The 23053-nt window shown below is 42.7% G+C and overlaps 2 protein-coding genes across 9 annotated transcripts in view; one reads left to right on the top strand and one right to left on the bottom strand.

The window, feature by feature from the left end:
• Window positions 1-17458, bottom strand: part of gripap1 (GRIP1 associated protein 1) — a 49430-nt gene extending 31972 nt beyond the window's left edge. Inside the window, exons 1-10 of one of the 4 annotated variants that reach the window (XM_023957063.1) lie at window positions 17024-17458; window positions 9074-9140; window positions 8072-8133; window positions 7962-7988; window positions 7664-7771; window positions 7426-7588; window positions 7049-7209; window positions 2109-2142; window positions 330-362; window positions 196-266 (exon numbers count right to left, since the gene is read on the bottom strand). In XM_023957063.1, coding sequence (XP_023812831.1) covers window positions 196-266; window positions 330-362; window positions 2109-2142; window positions 7049-7209; window positions 7426-7588; window positions 7664-7771; window positions 7962-7988; window positions 8072-8133; window positions 9074-9140; window positions 17024-17071 — 774 coding nt within the window. In that variant the 5' untranslated portion in view covers window positions 17072-17458. The remainder of the gene's footprint in view (window positions 1-195; window positions 267-329; window positions 363-2108; window positions 2143-7048; window positions 7210-7425; window positions 7589-7663; window positions 7772-7961; window positions 7989-8071; window positions 8134-9073; window positions 9141-17023) is intronic. The other 3 variants (XM_023957066.1, XM_023957065.1, XM_023957064.1) reach the window with 3 other exon arrangements.
• Window positions 17459-21795: 4337 nt separating this feature from the next.
• Window positions 21796-23053, top strand: part of LOC101159564 (tyrosine-protein phosphatase non-receptor type 18) — a 39086-nt gene continuing 37828 nt past the window's right edge. For 2 of the 5 annotated variants that reach the window (XR_002289707.2, XM_023957062.1), the window contains exon 1: window positions 21796-22004. Coding sequence is in view for 4 of the 5 variants with exons in the window: in XM_023957062.1 (XP_023812830.1) it covers window positions 21933-22004 (72 nt within the window). In the remaining variant the exon portion in view is untranslated. The remainder of the gene's footprint in view (window positions 22005-23053) is intronic. The other 3 variants (XM_020701627.2, XM_020701628.2, XM_011472968.3) reach the window with 3 other exon arrangements.

The following is a 23053-nucleotide window of genomic DNA, read 5'->3' as shown; positions in this document are numbered from 1 at the left end:
ACCAGAAATGCAATTTTTAGTCTAATGTTCTTTATAAATGTTCTCCATCTTCAGACAAACACGTCAAAAACACCATTTTCATCAGAGTGGGTGAATGTATGAATGTCATCAACAGCCAGGATCAGTCAGCACAGCCCCATGTCATTTTCACCCTGGTGTGTGACTGTGTGAGAGTGTGTGTGTGTGTGTGTGTACCTCCAGACTGTGGATCTGCTCCTTCAGCAGCCTCTTCTCCTCCTGCTCGGTGTTCAGTGCCATCTCCAGTTCTGGTCCAAAGCAGTGAGTTATTGGACAGAGTGCAGCCGACCAGCCTAGCGCTGCCTGCTTACCTACACTCCTCTCTATGCTCTTCTCTGACAGGCCTAAAGAGGGCGCCGCACACAGCAGGGGCAGTCTGTTAGGCCAGACACACACTACAATGCTGCAGAACTGATCAGAGACCAGGCTTTTCACACAGATCTGCAGTCAAACATCCCCTTTGGAGCATTCAATAACAGCTCCTTCATCTGATGAGCGATGTTTTCCTCACATTAAGGAGCCATTAACTAACCAGCAGCAGGAAAGCTGTCCATTAGCTGAACATTATTTTGAACATTTATCAGTGATTTACAGCAATTGAATGAGTTTTAAAGTTTAACTTTTCTGACTGAACCTTCTATTTTTTATGTTAATTGAGTGGATTTGGACTTCATGTTTTACAGCATCAAAATGACATTAAATCGTATTCCTGTCCATTGGAGGACCCCCCGTCAAAGCAGAGGGGTGGATTCTCCGGTCAGATTCACAGAGGATGGCATCTGGTGGAATCTGATGGTCTGCAGCCTGTGGAGTGTGTTTGCCCTCAGCCAGCTCATCTACATCTGAACAAGACAAGCTGCTGCTTCAGCGCCGATTCTCAAACATGGCCTGGTGTCTGCCTCCAGACCAAGTACTATAATACTGCTTTGATTAGCAAGCTTTAAACGGGGAACCCCAGGTTTGGTCCCCCAAAACTCAAAGTTTGGTCCATTTGAGGGCTGATGAAAAGCAGCTTTTAGCTCTGGGGAACGGCGGTTCACTCACATATTTACCCCAGGTGATTTGCTGCTCTTTTTTACATGAAACCACCAGATTTAAGTGTAACCAGAGGTTTTCCTCAGCTGACATTTTAACCGTAAACATCATTGAACACTTCAAAACTCACATTTACATCATAGTGTCTCATCTGTGGTTCACAGCACCCCCACTACTGCTGGTTTCCCATGTTTCCCTGCTTAAACACTCCTACTTTGATGACACTCATCATCTGGTCTTTACAGAGCTCCATGACGAGCTGAAACACGCGTGTTTGCATGGAAACATGGGGAAAGCATGCAGTAGGGGGGGTCCGAGCAGCAGAGTTTAGACCTCTTGGTTTCCCTGATCTTAAAGCTACATTAAAACGTTGACCATAGTTTATTATTCAAGGAAGAAAACTCAAGAGCAGGAAGCAGAGGCACAGAGAAATCCTGTTTTTCTGCGTGAAACCCCTGGTAAAACCGTCTCTGATGAGCAGAAAAGCCGTTTCACCACAAACATACTCAACTAAAAAAAAGTCATCTGTTTTGAGCGTAAACATCTACAGGGAAAACAGGAGTTTATCCCTCTAAAGGCAAAGAAGAAAGTAAAGGAGTGAAACACACACAAAGAAAGGAAACGAACCCTAAGTTTATACACAATACATGTGGAAATATTAGGGCAGAGCAATAAAACATAAGAATATGAATCTTTAAAAAGTTTGTTTTTGGAAAACTTTCTGGAATCTTTATTGCCAAGTTTGAATTGTATGTTAGTTGTCCAAGTTCTCCTGTTTGCACAGTTATAAACAGGAGATAAAAGTTAAAAGAGGATTTTCAATCGTTTCAATAAAGAAAATTTGAAAATCTAAGATTGTAAATACAACATTTTGAAAATAGCCTGTAAAAACTCTAGTTGTTGAATTTCAAAAATACCTGCTAAAACCATAAAGGAAGAAAATGTGAACGTGACCCTAATATTTCCGCTCAGACTGGCTTCTTTTTTGTTGGTTTGTGTTCCACTCCTGTCAAAAGCAGAGTGATTTGTAAAGCAGAAGAGGAGAACAAACTCACCGTGCAGCTCTTTGTCTCTGTGCTGAAGCTGGATCTGAGTTTACAAAGACAGAAAAGAACACAAGACCCAAAAAACGTTAAAATTCCTGTGAAAATACGCATGAGCCGACACCTTAAGATGCTACCGTGTGTCATTAATGTCATCAAGAATTAAAAAACTAAGATAGCTGAAATATCTGGCTAGTTTTTATAGTTAATTGCTAAATGCATCAATTAACTATAAAGAGAAATGATAATTGTAAAAAACTCAACTAAAGTCCAAAGATCCCAAAAGCCAATTTCCTAGACGGGGGTTTGGGCCTCCGAGGCACCTGCCTTTGACTGCACAGGCCCCTCTTAAGCTCTGCTGCAGGTGCTGGGCCCACTGGGGAGTTATCCCACTTCATTCCTACAAGCTGGACCCCACCGGGCCCCAAAGAAAAAGCCCCAGCCAACAAGCGCTCACCCGCAGGCCTCAACCCCAGGTCTGGCTCTAGGGCGGGGCACTAGTGACGCCAATCAGGGCAGTGTAACAGAGTCTTGATCTTTGTGGCTCATGAAGAGGTTCTGACCCACTCTTTGTCTAGTTTGTCACCCAGTACCTGTCTTCAATGGGAGACCCTACCAGACAGCTTAGCTCATGGGATCACTCGAGCTCTCAAACGCCTTCAACGCGCTAAGGTGGCAGTTCTTTTTTTTTTTTTTTAACTTGTCCTGTCCAACAGCTGGGCAGGCAGATGAGAGCTGAGGGCCTCTTGTGTTGGACATATTTTACTTTAACAAGAGGGGTTATTCATCTTCAGACAAACCAAAGGTATGTCTGAATAAATCCCTTTTGGAATTGAGGCCAAACTTTATTAATTTCAATCATGTTTGTAAATCTTTGGTGTTGGACCGGACGGAAAAGGAAAGAGGGGAAGAAGAGAGACGGATGTTATAGGGGGGGGGGGGGGGGGGGGGGGGGATAAGACCATGAAGCAGCATAAAGCAGACAGGTTTACTGGATGTTTATCATTACAGTAAGGTTCAAATGTAGTACAAAAAGGGCGGGGCCTGTTCACACACACACTCCAATGTTATCAACACACATGTTAGCTGCAAAAATGCACACAAAACAGATGGTGTTCACACACGCACATACCTATGCCTTTAAACCAAGTAGTGTGAGAGTTTTCATTCATTCAATCATGCAAACTATTAGTGCAAAGGTGAGCTAACACCTGTGCTCAGGTGAGTGTTTATGTTCTTCTAAAATGGATGGTGGAATGTGAAAAGAAGGAGGGAGAGTGCCCAGCCGTCCCCACACAAAGACCCCCGCCGCAGCAGCAGCGGCAGCCGGAACCCCCAAACGCCACACGGCAGCAGGCAGAGAACAACCACCCCAGAGCCCGAGTGCAGGGAGGCACGGGGGGAAAGAGAATGCCACCCCAGCCCAACCAGGAGAGCAGCCCCCCCGCCGCGCCGGGAGGGCCCAACGCAGGGCCCCACCCGAGAGGGGTGCCCACAGCCCCAGACGAGCACCCCATCACCACCCAGGAGTTCTGGGCATCCCCCTGCCCCAACCCCAGGTATAAGCCAGGACCCCCCAAGGGAGACCCGCTCCGCACTTCAGGCAGCCGCCCACCCAGCCCACGGTTGGTCCAGGAAGGAGCAAGGCAGGGGCCAGCCGCCCCCGCCCAGGAGGGGAGCACCTCGGGGAAAAGGGGGGCCCACAAGGGGTGTTGTGAACATGGCCCGACCAGGCTCGGCCACAGTTGGAGACTTGGCGGGGCCCAGCACTCAGGGACAAGGACCAGAACCCACCCAACAGGGATACGGACACCCCCGGCTCAGGTGTAATGTGAACCCTCTCCCTGCGTGGAGAGAGCACCGCCGGGCCCAGGAAACCGGATGGATGGATGGATGGATGGATGGATGGATGGACGGACGGACGGACGGACGGACGGACGGACGGACGGACGGACGGATGGACACTGGCTGAACTAACTTAAAGTCTGACCGTTTGTTCCTAAAGTACTTGGACAGTGAGTCCAACTGCTTTGTTTTTGCTGTGAACTGAAAAAAATTGATGTTTGACGTCAGAAAATGAAGATCACAATGGAGCCTGACTGGTTTTACAAGTCAGCAAAACCACTGGAACAGAAATGAAGGAAATTGATTAAAGTAGATAACTCAACATGTTGTTGACAGTCCTCTGCTGCAATAAGTCTGTGAGCAACTGACATCAGAAGACCCTAGATAAGGGGTGTCAAACATACGTGTCACCCGGCCCACTCATGAAGAGTAAAATTTATAAAGATGTTTAAAAAAAAGCACATTTCTAGTCCATTCCTGTGGTGACATGTTTTTTTAAAGAAATAACCAAAATGCGCAATTCCACCACTAGGGGGAGCAAAGGAAAAGCAGAACAGGTAAAACAGCTCATCTCTGCACGTGCTAAAAGCCAAACCTAACAGCTCTGACTGGGAAAGATGCAGTTTGGTTCTCCTTAGATTCTCACTGCTGTTATGATGCTTTGAGAATGATCAGTAGTAACACCATAATGACCAAAATGTTGTCAGAAAGAAAAAAAAGGTTGAAGTGAAGTGCTAAGCTTTACAGGAGAAATGGACAGTTTTATTTTTTCACGGAGCTGAATGCAAAACCTGCATGTTTGGTACGTCATCAACAGGTCTACGTGCTCAAAGAATATAACATTCAGCACCCCCCCCCCCCCCTTCAGCAGATGAGCAGCATGCTCAAAAACAGTGTTTTTCAATCCTGCGGCACACCAGCATCCAAACATTAGAAAAGGGAAAACTCTATAGTCTGTATTGATCTACAGTCCCTCCATGATCTCACATGCATTTTTCTGATAATGGTGGCAAAAAAAGCTGGAAGTTGCAGCTGTTTTTTTCTAAAAGTTGTGATAAAAGTTAAGTTAGTTTTCCATAATAATTTTAAACTAAATTATTTGACATTTTACCCTGGTAAATGTTTTTTCCTCCAGTTTATTAACATGTAGTTTTATGCAACCTCACAAAAAACAAATATATTCTTTCTAAATAGTGATTTATTTTGTTTATATTTATTTCAATGTTGGTGCAAAGGCAACTGGAATTTTTTGAACAATATGATCACGAATTGTTTGATAAATCTTACACAAAAAAGTAACATTATATTTATGTTTTCTGTAGCTACACAAAAAGTAAGCATGTTGAACTTTTATTACTTTTTCTTTTGTCTTAATCAAAGAAGAAGTCTTTGAAGACTTGAACAAAAATGTTTTTTTCTTTTTAGATGATTAAATTGTTTGAATTTAGTTTAATTGTGTCTGTTGGCTTTTTTTCACCTTCATCCTGTTTCTTAAATGTTGTTATTACTTCTTCTTAAGTTTAACATATAGAATAATCCAGACGTTATTAGAAAAGTGTTTCAGTTAGAAAGATGACTTGGACCAAACTGGGATGTTTGGCTGTTAAGAAACAGAAAAACCTTGAAGGAGAACTAAACTGTTGACTTCTGATTTCATCAAGAAGATTTAAAACTGTGTGTTCTTTTGGTTTCAAGACGTTTAACAGGGAAGACTCATTGTGCGCTGAGACAGTGTCACTTTAACCCAATGCATCATGGGAGATGTAGTGCTATAACTGCCGTAGATGGCAGACAGACTCACGTCTCTGAGCTTCATTGTTTTGTTCACTTGTTCCACGGTCTGATCCCGGATTCTGTGGAAAGAACTAGCTAAACCGCTAAAGACGAGCTTTAGCTGGTATTTTTGTTGGAACTGAGAGACTTTATGAGCAGAATCAGAACAAGGAAATTAAAACTTTAACCACTTGATGAATGAATAAGCCTCCAAGAATGATTGGCAGAGACAGTTAAAGGGGCGGGACTTCTCCGTAAACAGGGCTGAACCTGCGGCTATATTGTGGTATCGTCATTCTTATCAAAATGTCTTTAATGGAATGAAATGAACACAAAGCAAAAAGTATTTTATGATTTTACATATTTCAAACTACTCAGTGTTTTATCAGGGCCTGTTTGGATGAACACACACCTGATATCCTGGAGATGGGAAATGTTTTTAGATCAGTGAAAATGGATAATTTCCCACGGTACACCTGACCATCTCCCACGGCACACTGGTTGAAAAACACTGCACTAAGGAAGGGGAGCCCAACTCCAGACCATGGACCACCACCAGTTTTAAAAATCGGATTTATTCATTTTAAGAGTGAGCCTATGACAGATTCAGATTTTAATGTTTAAATGTTAGCAATAGCAAAAGGTTCAAGAAGGAATTCTACTGAAGAAGCAGATCATGTTGACATCAGAATGAAGGAGATTACTGCATGTTCAGAAAAGAACATCCGACAAGAGGAGCCAAGAATACAACCCCCAACCCTGGGTGTGTCAGATGACAGCCGGACTCTAAGCTGAGAACTGTGGCTACTGATTCTGGGGGGAGCACTCAGCAGGGTCATGAATGTGGTTGGAGCTTGAAAAGGGCTTCAGGTGGGCAGCAAACACACAGAAGCTCTAAAAATATGTCACATCAGCAGCTGGTAATGTGTTCAGAGCGTGCATCACGCCACAACAACCGCTGCCTTGCAGCAGAAGCAACAACACGCCAAGGAGAAATACTCTGAATACTTGTTAGAAAATGGTCTGCTGCCTTGATTTTGTTATCAGTCTGAAGAAATTTTGATGTGCACTGAAAACAAAAGGTTTAAAGCAAAATGGCAGAAAGACGTCCGCTTCAGGACTGAAGCCTGCAATCAGTAACAAAAAGAGATGCTGTCCACTGTAGACAGTTAAAGCAGCACTTTCTCTTTATGTCTTTTATGTCATGTGACCAGAACACAGAGGCAGTCTTATGATCAGAGAATGTCATTATAGGGGAATTATTTTGCAGATGCAATTACTGCTATTAAGAACAACCAGGACTGACTCTGTTGGGGAGTCGGGGCTTTTCTCACCTTCTCCCCCCTCTCACCGGCACTGTCGCCCACCGACCCCTCCCCGCTCACTTCAGACTCTCCATTGGCACCGGCTGATCCATCAGACTCTGTGGCGTCCTGCTGGTTGTCGTGGGCGACCGTCTGCCTCTGCAGCTCCCTGTCAAAGTGCTCCTGGAGAGCTGCAGGAGAATCACATGAGTCCACACCACCCAAACACTCACAGTAGTGGTAGAGTGTCCGCCTAAGACTGGGGGACTGTGGGTTCAACTCCACAGAGAGGTCATAACGAAGACGCCTCCCCACTCGAGGCTTAAATGGGGGGGGGGGGGGGGGGTACCTACATACCTACGGCTCTTGAGTACAGGACACTCAGATATTCTATTTGAATGCTTCACCTTTCATTTTCTTCTGCAGGGCGGAGTTCTCTGCCTGGAGACGGAGCAATTCTCCATCCATGGGGCTGGAGGCGGAGTTAGGTGGTGGGCTGGATATAGAAGCTCCTCCTTCTTGCTTTAGATCTCGGTTCTCCTTCTCTAGCTGCTCGATCTGCGTGCAGAGCTGGAAGAGCAGAGCAGCAGCGTTGCGGTGCGTGCGGGTTTAGCTGACAGAGCGGCTGCAGACCCCCTTACCCACCTTGGACAGCTCCGTCATCAGCGTGCTGTTCTGTAGCCGGAAGTCATCTTCCTGGCTGTGGAGTTTCCCCTGAAGCATCTCATTCTCGCTCAGCAGCGCGTCCACTTCCTGCAGTCATACAGAACAGAGCTCAGCACGCCGACAGGGTTCACACGCCACGAAGAGTCATGGAGCCTCAGTGAAAGCTCCTTCACAACAGGACACACACTGAAAACAAGAAACTGAAAGAATGTGCACGAGCCAGAGTGCAACTACGTCCTAAAGTTACCACGACAACTGAAAGAGAAGCAAAAGTTACCTGAGCTTTTTTGCTTTTATTCAAAGCCTGAGGAGAAACAGGAAAAAGGTGGACTTTAGTTTTGACAAACATGAGGGCTGATCATCAGAAAAGGAAATCTACGGCCACACCTTCTGCGCTTTGACCAAATCTCTCTCCAGAAGGCCATTTTTCTGCCGGAGCGCGCCCAGCTCTGAAACACAGACGTGAACGAGAGGCTCGGTCAGATCAGGAGATCCAGAAACAAGGAAATCTGCTTTCACTGCAGTGACCTGCTGTCAGGAAGCTAACAGGACAGTCACATGACTGAATGTACCAACTCTGCCTCCTTCACAGAGCTCCTACAGCAAAAGCACCACAACGTTCACAGTCCTGGGATCCTCTTCCAGTCCTTTATTTGGTGGAGCGGTTTTCAGCTATTTCAACTATTTCAATATCGGAAGATGCAAGTCTTTTTTCCTATTAAATGGATTGGAAATGCTTCAAAACCTCTTTACAAAACATTGAATTCTTTGAGCGCCAAGAACTTCAAACTATTTTTTTGTTGGTTTACACTTAATTGCAGTTTATCATTATAAAGGAATTTCTAAGTGTTTTGTATCTTTTTTTAACCTTATTTAACCTTAACCTTTTTTTTACTTATTTTTATCTATTTTGATAGTTTTAAAGCAAAGTAAACTTTAAAAAAATTCCCCTACTTTCACCTTTCATTTTTTTGAAGCATGTTTGGCTTTTGCTGCTCACCTCACAGCGCCGTCTGCTGTGACTCCCATTTGATCTGGATTTTTTTTTTTACATTTTTGGAGTTTGCTTAATTTAACTTTCATTATTTAAACATGTAGCTTTTACTGGTCGTGTCCCGTTTTACATAAACTAGTTTTTTTAAGGTGAATCAAAATGTAACATTTTAATTTAAAGATAAATATTTTAAAAGACAGAGACAAACAGACTGCATCTGGATTAAGTGGCGTCAGCTTCAGCTTTCTCACATCCGTTTTTTGCAGGAAGAGCAACTTTTCTCTTCACTTTTTTTACTTTTGCTTTGACACATCCAGGCAACGTGAAAACTCAATGATAATGATGTTGTCCTTCTCCAAAAAGCTTCCCTTTTTCTCAAATATTTTGTGTTTTACCTGCAGTGTTCTTGCGGAGATCATCCGACAGCTGGTAGTTCTGCGTTCGAAGCTCCAACAGCTGAGCCTGCACACAAACACACACACACACACACACACACACGTCCATGACACATTACTGTGAAGATCAGTACAGCAGCACTGAGAATGTTCAGCTGAAACACACAGATAGTTGTTGCTGCACACAAGCTTCACTGGAGGGGCTCCAACATCAGGATGCTCCCCCACATCTATGGAGGCATTGGTTCCCCCACAGAGGAAGGCAGAGACTAAACGGATGTGTGTTGGACTTATTCAGATCAATAACTGTCCAACACAGTTTCACTGTTTTGCAGTTATGTAAAAAAAGTAAACAGCCACCATCTTTTTCTAGAAAAGATCTCTGAACTTTGTGCACAGTTGGTTTGGAAAACGAGTCAAGACTCATCAAGAGCTTCATTCAAACATGTAAGTTTGGAAAAAAGTTCTATTAAAGATGAACTCCAATGAAAATGGTCTGTTTGGTGTTTCTAACATGTTCTTGTGGCATTTTTCTTATGATGGAGGACATGTGTGAAGAAAATTCAGCTTCAAACTAGAGGGCTGCATTGGGGTTGCATCTCGCGGGATTGGGCGGCAAAAAAAAAAAAACCCGCGGGATCAGTGCTACCATGAATATCTCATGAATATATATTAGCGGACTACGTTAGGCTGTGCGGCTGTTGGATTCTTGTGTACTGACGGCCCGTGAAGGCACCAGGTAGAGACGCCCAATGGCCTCTGTCATCTAACCTGTTGTTGGGGGTGTGCAACGCCCCGCCCCGCCTCTTACTAAGAGCGGGCTTCAGGCCGTCTGTCTGCGCGCGCACATACGCACACTTTTAACCGAACAGGATTTGTGAAAATATATTTAATATTTAAGTTGCACATTACACAAAAGAGGAATGCATGAAAAGATGAGGCTGGAGGTCATGAATCTCTTTAATAATATCAATACAAATACGTGTTTTTTTCCTGCGGGACGGGAGACGATACAAAATCAGTGCATCTCTATTACTGTGCGGGACTAAATTCTATGAGTTTTGCGGGTGCGGGCGGGAGAGGACATACATATTGCGGGTGCGGGCGGGAGTGTAACGCATACGTTGCGGGAGCGGGCGGGATTGGTCAGAAATTCAGCGGGAGCGGGATGAAGAAAATAGTCCCGCGCAGGGCTCTACTTCAAACTGCATTTCTGAGTATTTCTTTACTCAGATTGTGGTGAATCAGGAGCAGATGAAAACAAAGCTTTTAGCAGTGACAAAAGCTACTACAGCAGTATGGAAGCAATTCTGTAGCATTAATAAAAAGCAAAGTCAAAACCAAAAATGCTTTTTCATTTTCAAAATGAAGCTGCATTTTTTGACTAAAAAATAAAATGAAAAAGCAATCCACCAAAATGCTTTTTCTTTTCCTTCCTCAACACAGCTTATTCTGTCACTTAATTAAAATGATAAAAAAAATGGTATTTGACATTTCATTTTCAAAACGTTCCATGGTAAATGTGTAGCATAATTCATTTAGAAATGTCTAATTTGACATTTAAAATGGATTAATAGAAATGCTTTTTAATTTTCAAAATGAAGCTGCATTTTTTGACTCAAAATTAAAAAGAAAAAGCAATATTTCAAAATGCTTTATCATTTCCTTCCTCAACACTGCTTATTCTGTCACTTAATTAAAATGATAAAAAAATGGTATTTGACAATTCATTTTCAAAAAGGTCCACGGTAAATGTGTAGCAAAATTCATTTAGAAATGTCTCATTTGACAATTAAAATGGATTAACAGAAATACTTTTTAATTTTCAAAATGTAGCTGCATCAAATGCCTCAAAATTCACATGGAAAAGCAATATTTCAAAATGCTTTTTCATTTTATACTTAAAACCGCTCATTCTGTGTCATAATTAAAACGAAAATGCAAAGAGGGGATTGCATTTGCATTTTAACATCCACCCCGCGCACCTTGGAGCAATATTCATTTAGAAAAAGCATTAGCAGAGGGGAGGCGGGGCGATGACGTCACTGCTTTCTCCGTGTGTCCGGCAGCTGTCGCTGAGAGACCTGGTATGTCTGTGTTCGCATTAAGATCACCTAAAACCGGGTCCTGTTCACAAACCGCTGGACCTGGCCTGCTCAAACCTGGATTCCTGGATCTTAATGCGAGAAATGCAGCAGAATGTTCCTTAGCTCCCTCGTGAATCAGAAGCTGTGAATCGCAACCAAACTTCTTCAGCGTCGTCTGACCGCACGTATTTAAAAACATATGATCGAGCAGAGCAGGCCCTTAATAATAATCATGACAGTAATAAAAGCACATTATGAAGATAGTCTCCTGCAGCTTCGCGCTGAGTGAGTGTTTTTGGTCCAAGCAGCAACGTTTAGTACGGTGAAATCTGCTGTCTGTTGATGGGGCTCCACCTGTCATCAAACAGCAAATTCAGCGCGAAGCTGCAAATAAATGTGTAAATATGTGGAAATTACATGAGTCTTTATTTTGTTCTGGACACCACTGGAAACACAAATTCATATGATGGTTTCTCAGATCGCAGCAGCATTTCCGCCTTCAGCGATCATCGGAGCTTCGCGCTCCGCTCTGCGAAGGCAGCTGACGGTCCGCAGAAAAAATCTTGTCCGCGGTGCGTCAGGAGGAGGACCGCAGAAGGCGGACATGCTGCTATGTAGTCCTGAGAAGCTGTGCAAACTCATCAGAAGTTCACAACCAACTCAAAGCCGTCTTCTCTGCCGCTAACACAGTCTGCTCCTGGTGCGTGTGTGTGTGTGTGTCAGCGGCCGGACACACGGAGAAAGCAGTGACGTCATCGCCCCGCCTCCCCTCTGCTAATGCTTTTTCTAAATGAATATTGCTCCAAGTTTTGCAGGGTGGATTTGAAATTGCAAATGCAATCCCCTCTTTGCATTTTCGTTTTAATTATGACACAGAATGAGCGGTTTTAAGTATAAAATGAAAAGGCATGTTGAAATATTGCTTTTTCATTTGAATTTTGAGGCATTTGATGCAGCTACATTTTGAAAATTAAAAAGTATTTCTGTTAATCCATTTTAATTGTCAAATAAGACATTTCTAAATGAATTTTGCTACACATTTACCGTGGACCTTTTTGAAAATGAAATGTCAAATACCATTTTTTTTATCATTTTAATTAAGTGACAGAAAAAGCTGTGTTGAGGAAGGAAATGATAAAGCATTTTGAAGTATTGCTTTTTCTTTTTAATTTTGAGTCAAAAAATGCAGCTTCATTTTGAAAATTAAAAAGCATTTCTATTAATCCATTTTAAATGTCAAATTAGACATTTCTAAATGAATTATGCTACACATTTACCATGGAACGTTTTGAAAATGAAATGTCAAATACCATTTTAATTTTAATTTTAATTAAGTGACAGAATAAGCTGTGTTGAGGAAGGAAATGGAAAAGCATTTTGGTGGATTGCTTTTTCATTTTATTTTTTAGTCAAAAAATGAAGCTTCATTTTGAAAATGAAAAAGCATTTCTGGTTTTGACTTTGCTTTTTATTAATGCTACAAAATCGCTTCCATACAGCAGGCCATAAGCTCCCTGCTCTGCTCCATTCTGATGCATCCACTGTCAGACAGATAGATCCAGGAACGGCTTTCTTTCCCTCGCTGACATGGAATCTGGATCTAAACTGGACGAACGGATTGTTTGCAGTCTTTGTTACACCGCTAATGTTAGGTTGGCCATGTGAAGGGCTGTAAGCCAGCAGGAGAGTGGGTCCACAGATGGGTGATGGGTAGTAGGGTTGCTACACGCCAACAGTCCCAAACCCTCAGATGAATTTGTAATGAACTCCTGCCGCTCTGCAGAAACTATGTCCTAGAAAATGACACTGGTTGTCTTTTTCTAGGACAGAAAAACACAACCATTATTGTCTTGTGTTGACCGTGAGATCGTGGTCAACTGGTAGACTGGCTGTGTTTGTGAAGCCGTCTGTGATGGGTTTGTGCAGAACGATAATGTTCAAGACTTAAGATGTAATCACATAAGCAAGCCCCCCCCCCCCCCCCCCCCAAACACTGTGATAAAAATTGATGATCTGAGAATATGTCAGCATGTAGCAGCGCTTTAACCCCCTCCCTAAGGCTGTTTGTCCTTTCTGCACTTGTCTGCAGTGCAGCCTGAGGGGGCATGTTGTGTCATTTATCCAGATCAGGGACCTAGTGCATTTCCAGTTTTAAAGTACAGCAGAGTCTAGAAACCCCAGCAGGTGGAGCAGAAGCAGGAAAGCTCATACCGTCCATGACAGAGTCCTGGAGATCTAACTGGCCGATTTCAGGTGGCCCCTGCTCCAATAACTGCTAGATCAGGTGTGTTTCCTCAACCAAAACCTGGATTCATCTGACCCGACTATTAAACAAAACAGAGACTGCTAGTCTGGAGAACCAGGGTGGAGGAAGCTTGATTTATGAAACAAGAGACAAACAAAGCTGGGGCAAAAGTTCAGCTGAAGACCAGTTGATACTGTGACCTGAACCCTGGACCAAGGCTGAGAACTCATTATGACCAGGAAATTATGTGGAAGAGGCTGTGAGAAATGCCAAAGTCCAAGGTGTGGCCCCGCTGACGTGGGGGTGGTTTGTGATTACTTTTTGTGCCTCAGGAGTGTGTTTCTGTTTTACACCTTCAAACTGGCCTCTTCTCTTTCCTGAAACAAATCCTGAAAAGGTTTCCCTGAGTGTTTATGACCGAACACAAAGCCAGAGTGGGACACAGACAAACCCTTCTGGTTTTTATGATGCTCTTGTAGCTTTACATTTCTCTCTTCATCAAAAGCCCAAAAAAGTAATGAACAACACTGAAAATGCAGATAGTGTGAGGGGAAAAGAAACCAAAAAGAGGAGTTCCTTTTTTCCCCTTTCATATTTCATGACCCAAATGCCCTGGTAAAGGTTTTGCCTGGATTCAAACAACATTTCCTTGACTTGCACCAGACTGGAAGACTGAATCTGCAACATAAGCAGCTTGGTGTGAAGAAATCACCTGTGGGAGCAATCATTAGGAAATGGAAGACATGCAAGACCACTGATAATCTCCCTCCATCTGGGGCTCCCCCCAAGATCTCACCCTGTGGGGTCACAATGATCACAAGAACGGTGAGCAAAGATCCCAGAACCACACAGGGGACCAAGAGAATGACCTGCAGAGAGCTGGGACCAAAGTAACAAAGGCTACCATCAGTAACACATGACGCTGCCAGGGACTCAAACCCTGCAGGGCCAGACGTGTCCCCCTGCTAAAGTCAGTACATGTGCAGGCCCGTCTAAAGTCTGCTAGAGAGCATTTGGATGATCCAGAAGAGGGTTGGGAGAATGTCCTATGGTCAGATGAAACCACAACAGAACTTTTAGCATCCAGAGAACACCAGTCCTACTGTAAAGCATGGGGGTGGAAACATCATGATTTGGGGCTGTTTTTCAGCAAAGGGACCAGAACGACTGATCTGTGTAAAGGAAAGAATGAATGGGGCCATGTATGGTCAGATTTGGAGTGAAAACCTCCTTCCATCAGCACTGAAGATTAATTGTGGCTGGGTCTTTCAGCATGACAACCATCCTAAAGACACTGTTGCCCGGGTAACGAAGGAGTGGCTACATAAGAAGCATTTCAAGGTCCTGAAGTGGCCTAGCCAGTCTGCAGATCTCAACCCCATAGACAAAATCTCTGCTCTAGAGGAGATCTGCATGGAGGAATGGGCCAAAATACCAGCAACAGTTTGTGAAAACCTAGTGAAGACTTACAGAGTACGTTTGACCGCTGTCAATGCCAACAATGGGTATATAACAAAGGATTGAGTTGAACTTTTGTTATTGAACAAATAATTTTTTTTACTATACTTTACAAAGAATTCCTTAAAAAAATCAGAATGAGATTTTCTGAATTTATTTCTCATTTTGTCTCATAGTTGAGGTTTACCTATGATGAAAATTACAGGCTTGCACAATTGGTGGCTGACTGAATACTTTTTTGCCCTACTGTACGTCAGCTCGTGAGAAGCCACTCGTTTTTGTGAGGTGGGAGGGGCCGATGCTCAGAACGCAGGTTTTTAGAGGAATACTGAGAAATAAATGAATGGATCAAAAATACCGCTTTGGGATTCCTTTTAATGAGGAATACAATTTAAATACATAAAAACAGCTCAAAACATTTGTTTTGCATGGTATGAGCCCTTTAATAGCTGGAAGACGAGGGACAACAGCCCTCTAGGGGTGCTTCACTGAACTGCTACCATAAAGGCTTTAATCTGAAAGGATTGAAGTGTCGCAGAGCCTCTGCACACAGCAGTCTCACATTTCCAGAAGAGCAAATATTGATTCTCCAGATCAAACATGAACATCCTTCTAAACAAGTACAGCCGTGAACATCCGCCGCCTAACTCAGTTGCCATGTACACATCTGTAAATACAGAGGTCACGGGCTCAGTCCCAGTCTATTTGGTCCAAATATGGCATCAACACTCACAGCAGGTACAGAGCTTCAGGAAATCGGTTACTTGCAAAATGAAGGAGGAAGGCGGACACGGAGATTTCCCAACCGTCAAACAAACTCATTACAAACACGACTTCTGACACTTTTCAGACTTAAGTGTCTCAATGTCAGCCATTATGTCAGTTCACTGAATGAAGAGAAGGACGTTTCAGTTTGTTTTGAGGTGACACTAACTAAATATCCATTATGAACAGGAATATGGGGATTAAAGAAAGTTTAAAAACCCGTGATACAAACCTCACAAAAGTTTAAAAGTTACCCGATTATCGTAATAAAAGCCTGATGTCAACATCTACAAAGGCCAAATGGATTCTTTAACAACAACTAAATGGATCATTTCCATTTCACTGCAACACTTTAATTTAAATAAGAGTCAACATAACTTAAACTACACTCCAAATGACCCTCATCTATAGGAGGCCAGCGTCTAACATAAAAGGGCTCCATCTGATTGGTCAACAACGTAAAGGAATTTATTCAATTCATTAAATACATCTCAATTTTTGCAATATGTGTACTGCACAGCTTGATGTCCTGGTTTATTGTGACGAGGATGTAGCTCAACACAGAGAAACAAACAGAGGCTGCAGCCCTGTAAATTCCAGTTCTGCCCCCTTGGTGCTGATACCCAGAAGGGTAGAGGTCTCCCTGTTCCTCTCTGTTCAGGGCTTCACAGACCTTCAGGAGAAGCAGTACTAACAAAGAGCTGAAGGAAACGTCCCCTCACAAATCAACCACAAATCACATTTGCTCTGGTTTGTTTTGTGTCTCGTTTGCACCGGTTTATGTAGCTTTAAGGAATAAAGTTTTAAGTCTAAACTTTACAGACTTAAATGATGGAAAGACCCCTGATGATCCAGTCATGGAGCTGAACAGACTGTTTCAAGCTGCAAACAAACATCAAAGCCGGCAGGACAGCGGCACTTCTCTCATCCTGCAGGCGAGGTGACGACAGGTGCGCGGTTACCATGGCAACGGGTGTCTTTTATTCATAAGGGCAGTGGCCTCCTCACACGGACAGAAGTACCGCACATCCCGTGACTCTCATCACCACCGACCGTCACGCTAGCTCTCTCTCTCCCGCTGTAGAGCAGGCATAGCGGTTAGCAACGGAGCTATGCTCCGTTTTCTTCACCCGCGACAGGTACGGGACAGGTGTGAACAAACCCGACACAGCAGAAGGCAGCTGCCTCCTCCTTATTCAACACCAGGTCCACAACAGTAAACATCCACAGCTGACAAGCTAACACTGGACACCGTTAGCCGCTCCCACCCGGAGCAGCTAGCGGTTAGCATCGTGCGCTAACGTGTTGCTGCCGAGGAGCCCGTAAGTTTTCCGGCACTGGCAGCTAACTGAGAGTGAACCGGACTGAAGGCCCGGCCCCGGAGCTGCCCCTCACCTGCATGCGGTGAAACTCCTCTTCAGACAGAGCCTGCGACATGGCCATGATAACCCCGGCAGCCAGCTACCAGGCTGGGCTAACAGTGGAAATGCAGCGCTAACGGGGCGGAGCTCCGCAAAGATGGAAATGCAGACACACATCCCACTCTGACACAGATTCCAGGACCGAAAGTTACAGCGTTGCTACAGAAAGCCACGAACAGCCAGAGCCTTCACTCTGACACATTTACAGGACAGCTGGGGAGGATTTAGTTCAAGGGATTGGGTTAACATGACGATAAACACACTCAAAAGAAACTCATACTATTGAATATTTGTATGGTTTTAGTCTGGAAATCACTGCAGCCATTATTTACTTTGTCTGCAGTTTTGAATGGGTTTAGAAAAGTTTAAAAAAAGATTTTTGTGGAAAATTGACATTTTTTGTTTATAATTTGGACGAGATTATTTGGAAGCCCTTGCAATTGTTTTTTTTTTTGTTAAATAATTGTGCAAAGCACCTTGCACATTGTGAATTTTAAGACACCGACGGGTGGCATTCGCTGGATTTTAAATACAAAGAAACAGAGCAAAAGTAGAGCCAGAGAGACATTGTGACTGGGTTAGTGGCCTGTGATGCTGGAAAAAAGGAAAGTTGCCTTTTTGTGTTGGTGGACAATAAAATTTGGAGTTAATTCTAATAAAACGACTGAAATGTACTAAGTTACCTCAAGAGTGCAACATTTTTGTTCAGGTTTGCTATCTTTACAAAAGTTTTCAACATTAATGGGGTATGTTCACACATTTGAATAAAACACAACAATTTGAGAATAGTTCAATAAAGTTTTATCTGTATCCACAAGAATATGTTTGGAAAGTTATTTCACAGCTTTATTTTAAAATCACAGTAATCTTTGGGGAAATACTGGGGTACAAGGATTCATTTTAACAATGATTCAATTCATATCTGAATCTGTGGTTGATGATCCAATTCATAGTCGATATCGGTTCATTCTGAACGATCTGATTTGATCTGATTACTGACCTAGAATCGATCTACAACATCTTTAGCCAAAAATTCATCCAGTGTGACTCAGAAACAAATACCTGGCACTGAACAGTGACAGTGAAGTTTTCCAGATTTCTTGAATTTCTAGCAAGATAAGCAATATGTGTAAACAAGAATGAATGTCAAATCCATACACATTTTAGTTTCCTAGAGGTTCCTTGTTGTTTTCCACATCCAAAGAATCCAAAAGGGAACATGTCTATGCTAAATTCAAAGTGTTTCCACACATTGGACTGCAATGATGGAATGATCCCTTTCTTGCAGCATCACGTGTGTGTCGTCCGCTGTGATAATAACAATAATAATAACAATAATGATAATAATAACTTATAGAATGTTTGATTTAAAACGCCCCTTTAAGGACTTTCAAGGCAGCTGTAGAATTAAAAACAGGTAAACACAGTAAATACAGACAACACAGATGGGACAGACAGAGATGGTGAAGAGGTGTTAAAGCTATGATTTCCTGAACAGATACCTCTCAAGTATGGATTTGAAGAGGGAAAGGGAGTTAGAGTTTCTTAAATCCGATGGATTTAAGCAGCTGAAAGCCCAACTCCCATGATGTTGAGGCAGGGTAAAGGAAAAGTCAGGTGAATGGAGGATGAAGACCTCAGGGAGCGGGAAGGTGTGACCACTCTGATGAGGGCAGACAGGTAGGAAGGAAGGGGAGAGATTAAGGCTTTGAAGCTGCACAGAAGGATTTTGGAAACGATTCTTGATTGGACTGGAAGCCAGTGGAGCTGCTGAAGGATTGGGGTGATGTGGTGGTGAAGGGGAGTTCTGGTAATGATCCAGACAGCAGGATTCTGGACCAGCTGGAGTTTCTGGATGGATTTGTTGGTGCGGCTGGTGACAAGGCTGTGGACCAAAGTGGAAGCAGTGTAGGAGGAAAGGACGGAGATGGTTGAAGTTACAAAGATGGAAGAATGGTGTGTTATTGATGTTATTGAGGATTAAAAAGATAGAGAGCTGTTTAGGACAACATCCATGCTCTTTCCTTGGGAGGAGGAGGTAACCAAAGAGTTCCCAATAGAAAGTGTAAGGGTGTTAAGTTTGGAGAGGGTTAATTTTGTGCCAATAAGGAGAAGCTCAGTTTCATTGCTGTTGAGTTGCAGGGAGTTAGATTAAAACCAGAATCTGAATTCTAAAAGACAGGCGGTCAGGAAAGCAGGACGGTTAATGGAGTTATACCAGGTATAGGTGGCTGTCATCAGTGTAGCAATGAAATTTTATATTGAATTTCCTGAAGATACTGGGAGAATATAGATGACAAAAATGGGGTACCCCAGAGTAGACTGGGAGGGCTGGGACTTGAAGAAAGTATACTGTGACCCCTCGCTATAACGCGGTTTACTTTTCACGGTTTCGCTACTTCACGGATTTGCGTCGTACATTGTGTTCTGCATTCTGATTGGCTAAAAAGTCACTCTGCTTCTTCTCTACCTGTGCGTCAATAACGTTGCAGTTTAATATGTACATGTACGTAAAAAATCTCGCCAAATTTACATTACGTACGTGCAAATTCTCTTGATGGTGGCATGTCGGTGTATAAGGATCTTTTTGCAAAGCAGAAAAAAGAGCAACAACAACTGTCAATCACTATGTTCTTCTCCTGAACAAACACAGCTGCACCGCGGGCTTCAAAAGAAGAAAACACTGCAGAGCGGAGTCAGGATGCAGCGGCTCAGACTGAAGAGCATTGAAATACACCTGAGTCACTATTTGTCCCACTGTACTTTGTATTTTTTTCATAATCATTTAAAATTTTCTCCCATTTAATCCAATTACTCGGGTCGAGGTGGGCGGGGCTAAACTCCGCTATTTGAAGCCTTCTGTTCACATTGATGATTAAAATTATTATTTGACAGTATAGTACAGCAGTTATTTGCTGAAAAAAAAAACGTTTCTAAAGTACTTTTATTTGTGAAACAAATGCTTGAGCCTGTAAAATGGTTTGTTCTTTCTTTTCAACGTATAATAGAGTATTTAATTGTATAATAATTGTAAATAAAAAATAAAAGATTCTACTTCACGGATTTTGCCTATCACGGGTTCTTTTTGGAACGTAACCCCTTCGAAAAACGAGGGTTTACTGTAGTAGAAAAAACTGAGTGCAACCTGATAAAGCATAATTTAAACCAAGCATTACCCATACCTTGGCATTACCCAAGGAATGGGTAATGCCAATAGAGGAGAGTCTCTGAAGAAGGATGGTGTGGGATATAGTGTCTATAACGTCTGAGTGTGTTTGCATAAGTTGATGTTAAGTCTGTTAAGTAAACACCCTGTGGCCTGAAAATGGTTTTCTGTTAATAAATGTCTTTTGTCCTAAGCATGTCTTTCAGTCTGTGAATGTTTCTGATCTGAGTCTGAGATTGTCTTTCTGTCTGTGAATTTCTTTCATGACACGTTCTGCTTGTTTTGTTTTTGGTTTTCACTTTTTGTTCTTGAGCAGCTCTGCTGTGGCTTCTTCTTGATGCTCTGCCCACTCACCTGTTCTTCCTGCTGGAGTCCACAGCTGGAACCTCGAAGTTAATGAAGTGGTCTGACTATTTAAGTCACCTTCTTTTAAGTCTCTGTGTTGGAGAGTTTTGCCTGCTATTTGGTTTTCGTTTCGTGTTGCAGATGCTCCTCCTTGGTTTTTGATTTAGTGTCATTAAACAGTCTTCAACTTGCCCTTTTTGCATCCAAGCCTTACCCTGCATCTGCATTCTGGAGCCCTAAACCGAAACATGATGACCTGTGATCGTCTTTCAAGCTGTTCATGTCTTTTGGCCTGTTAATGTTTCTGTCAATGAACGTCTTTTGGCTTAAGCACGTCTTTCAATTTATGAATGTCTTTCAGTCTGTGAACATCTTTCAGTTTATGAACGTCTTTCAGTCTTCTAACGTCTTTCATTTTGTGAACGTCTTGCAGTCTATGAACGTCTTTATGAACGTCTTTCAGTCTGTGCACGTCTTTCAATTTATGAATGTCTTTCAGTCTGTGAACATCTTTCAGTTTATGAACGTCTTTCAGTCTTTGAACGTCTTTCATTTTGTGAACGTCTTGCAGTCTATGAACGTCTTTATGAACGTCTTTCAGTCTGTGCACATCTTTCAGTCTGTGACAATCTTTCACTCTGTGAACGTCTTTCAGTTTGTGAATGTCTTTCAGTTTGTGAAGGTCTTTCTGGTTGTACAAATCTTTTGACACAGAAACGTCTTTTTGTGTGTGCACGTGTGACAAGCAGAGCAGTACAGGAGCAGTCAGTGTGGTTGCATTTGTCCGGTTATGTCTGCGAGCTTGTCTTACTTTCCATTCCTTCATACTTGACGTTCAGTCATTTTACACCTGTGATTTAGCATCAGTTCACTTTTAATTTTTTTTTTCCTTTTTTTTTGGATCTTAGTTTTTTTGTGTTTTACTTAATGTGTGCCCTTGCTGCCTTCTTTTTATAGTTGCTTATGGGTAGTTTTGTCTTTTTTTAGGCTTCTGCAGGAGACTCTTCCTCTCCTCCATTCTCTGTCCCTTTGCACGGACACAAACTGCAATACATAGCAGGGGGTTTATAAGTCATCTTTTTAACATTGAATGCCCTCCAGTTTGCCTATTTCTTTGGTACAGAAATTCATTCTTTTGCCATCGGAACTGTCTGTTATTTCATTCAAAGTTTCCCCACACTTCCTTGTTCTTTGTACTGAGAGAGCAAGGCGCCCTTATCTCACACTGAATCATTAACCAACGGTGTGAGACTGAGAGGCAGAACTGAGAAGCTCTGAAAGAGAACTAAGACCAGTGAAAGGTCGATGTGCCGAGGTTGCATTTGCATTCCTGCTGCGCTGGAGCTTCGCTCAGGTGTTGGATCTCCTCGTCATGGAACTACTGCCTTCGCTGCTGTCAGCCCTCAAGGCTCGGGATACCAGAAGTTTGGAGCAGGAGTTCAACGTGAGTGTCTGCTTAAATCCCTCAGAGAACAGGTAAATAGGTAGCCCTGATGGTCAGTGTTTCTCAGAATGAGCTGGAGCTTCTGTAGGTGAGACATTTATTTGTTGTTAAGATCAGAATTATCTAAAACTTTAGGATAAACAGCAAATACACCACATGTTTAAACTAAAAATAAAACAACAGACATGTAACTCTCTGGTCATGGTGGTTGAGGTTAGTGTGCCTTTCGGCTGTCAGTTGAGGACACAGTGAGCCTTGCAGTTAGGGCTGCTCCCTTGTTGTTTGTTTCTTTGTCGTCTCTGAATCATTAATTCAAATGAGCTGCAGCCAGTGAGCTCTGAAAGAGCTACTGTTTCCCATCAGCCTGTGTTCTGTCTCTAACAAGCCTCCTAACGCTCAACCAACGACGCACAGATGACACGAATGTTTTTTAAAGCATTTGTGTCGGTTTAAACTAGAGTGAAAGAGGTCTTTAGATTGACCTCACACTATGTGATACCCTTGCCCCCCCATCTCTGACAGACTTGACGCCCAGTCGGGTCATGCTGATACCTGAGAGCAGCATGAAGCTGCTTGTTTGTGCAGCGATATAACGGAGGAATAAGAAGGAACACAGAAGAATGAGATGATGGAAATGAAATGTGTGTGAGCAAAGGGGACGTAAAAGTCAGGGATGTGTTTTTAGGTCAGGTAAAAATGAAGATTCAAACCTTCAAGTAACCACTTCAATAAAAGCTCTTGTTGTTTCTTCTGTAAAAATGAGACCTTCTGCTGGATATCATGATAACTCTTTTTGAGGTTCATGTTGGGATGGGAAGGTCAGCTTCAATGGGACTTTACTGTTTTCAAAAATCCATGTGTTTACATTAAAAATGTATTGAATCATAAACGCTGTAATTACACTGGACAAAAAATATTAACACCACATTTTTGTTTTTGCTCCATTTATCATTAAACGAACTCAAAGATCTGACACATTTTCTGCAAACAGCGCAACCATTTCTCTCAGATATTGTTCACAAATGTGTCTAAATCTGTAAATGTGAGCA

This window comes from Oryzias latipes, chromosome 7, assembly GCF_002234675.1.
Source record: "Oryzias latipes chromosome 7, ASM223467v1".
Classification (NCBI taxonomy): domain Eukaryota; kingdom Metazoa; phylum Chordata; class Actinopteri; order Beloniformes; family Adrianichthyidae; genus Oryzias; species Oryzias latipes.
The sequence above is the reverse complement of the archived record's forward strand: the minus strand, read 5'-3'. Positions and strand labels throughout refer to the sequence as shown.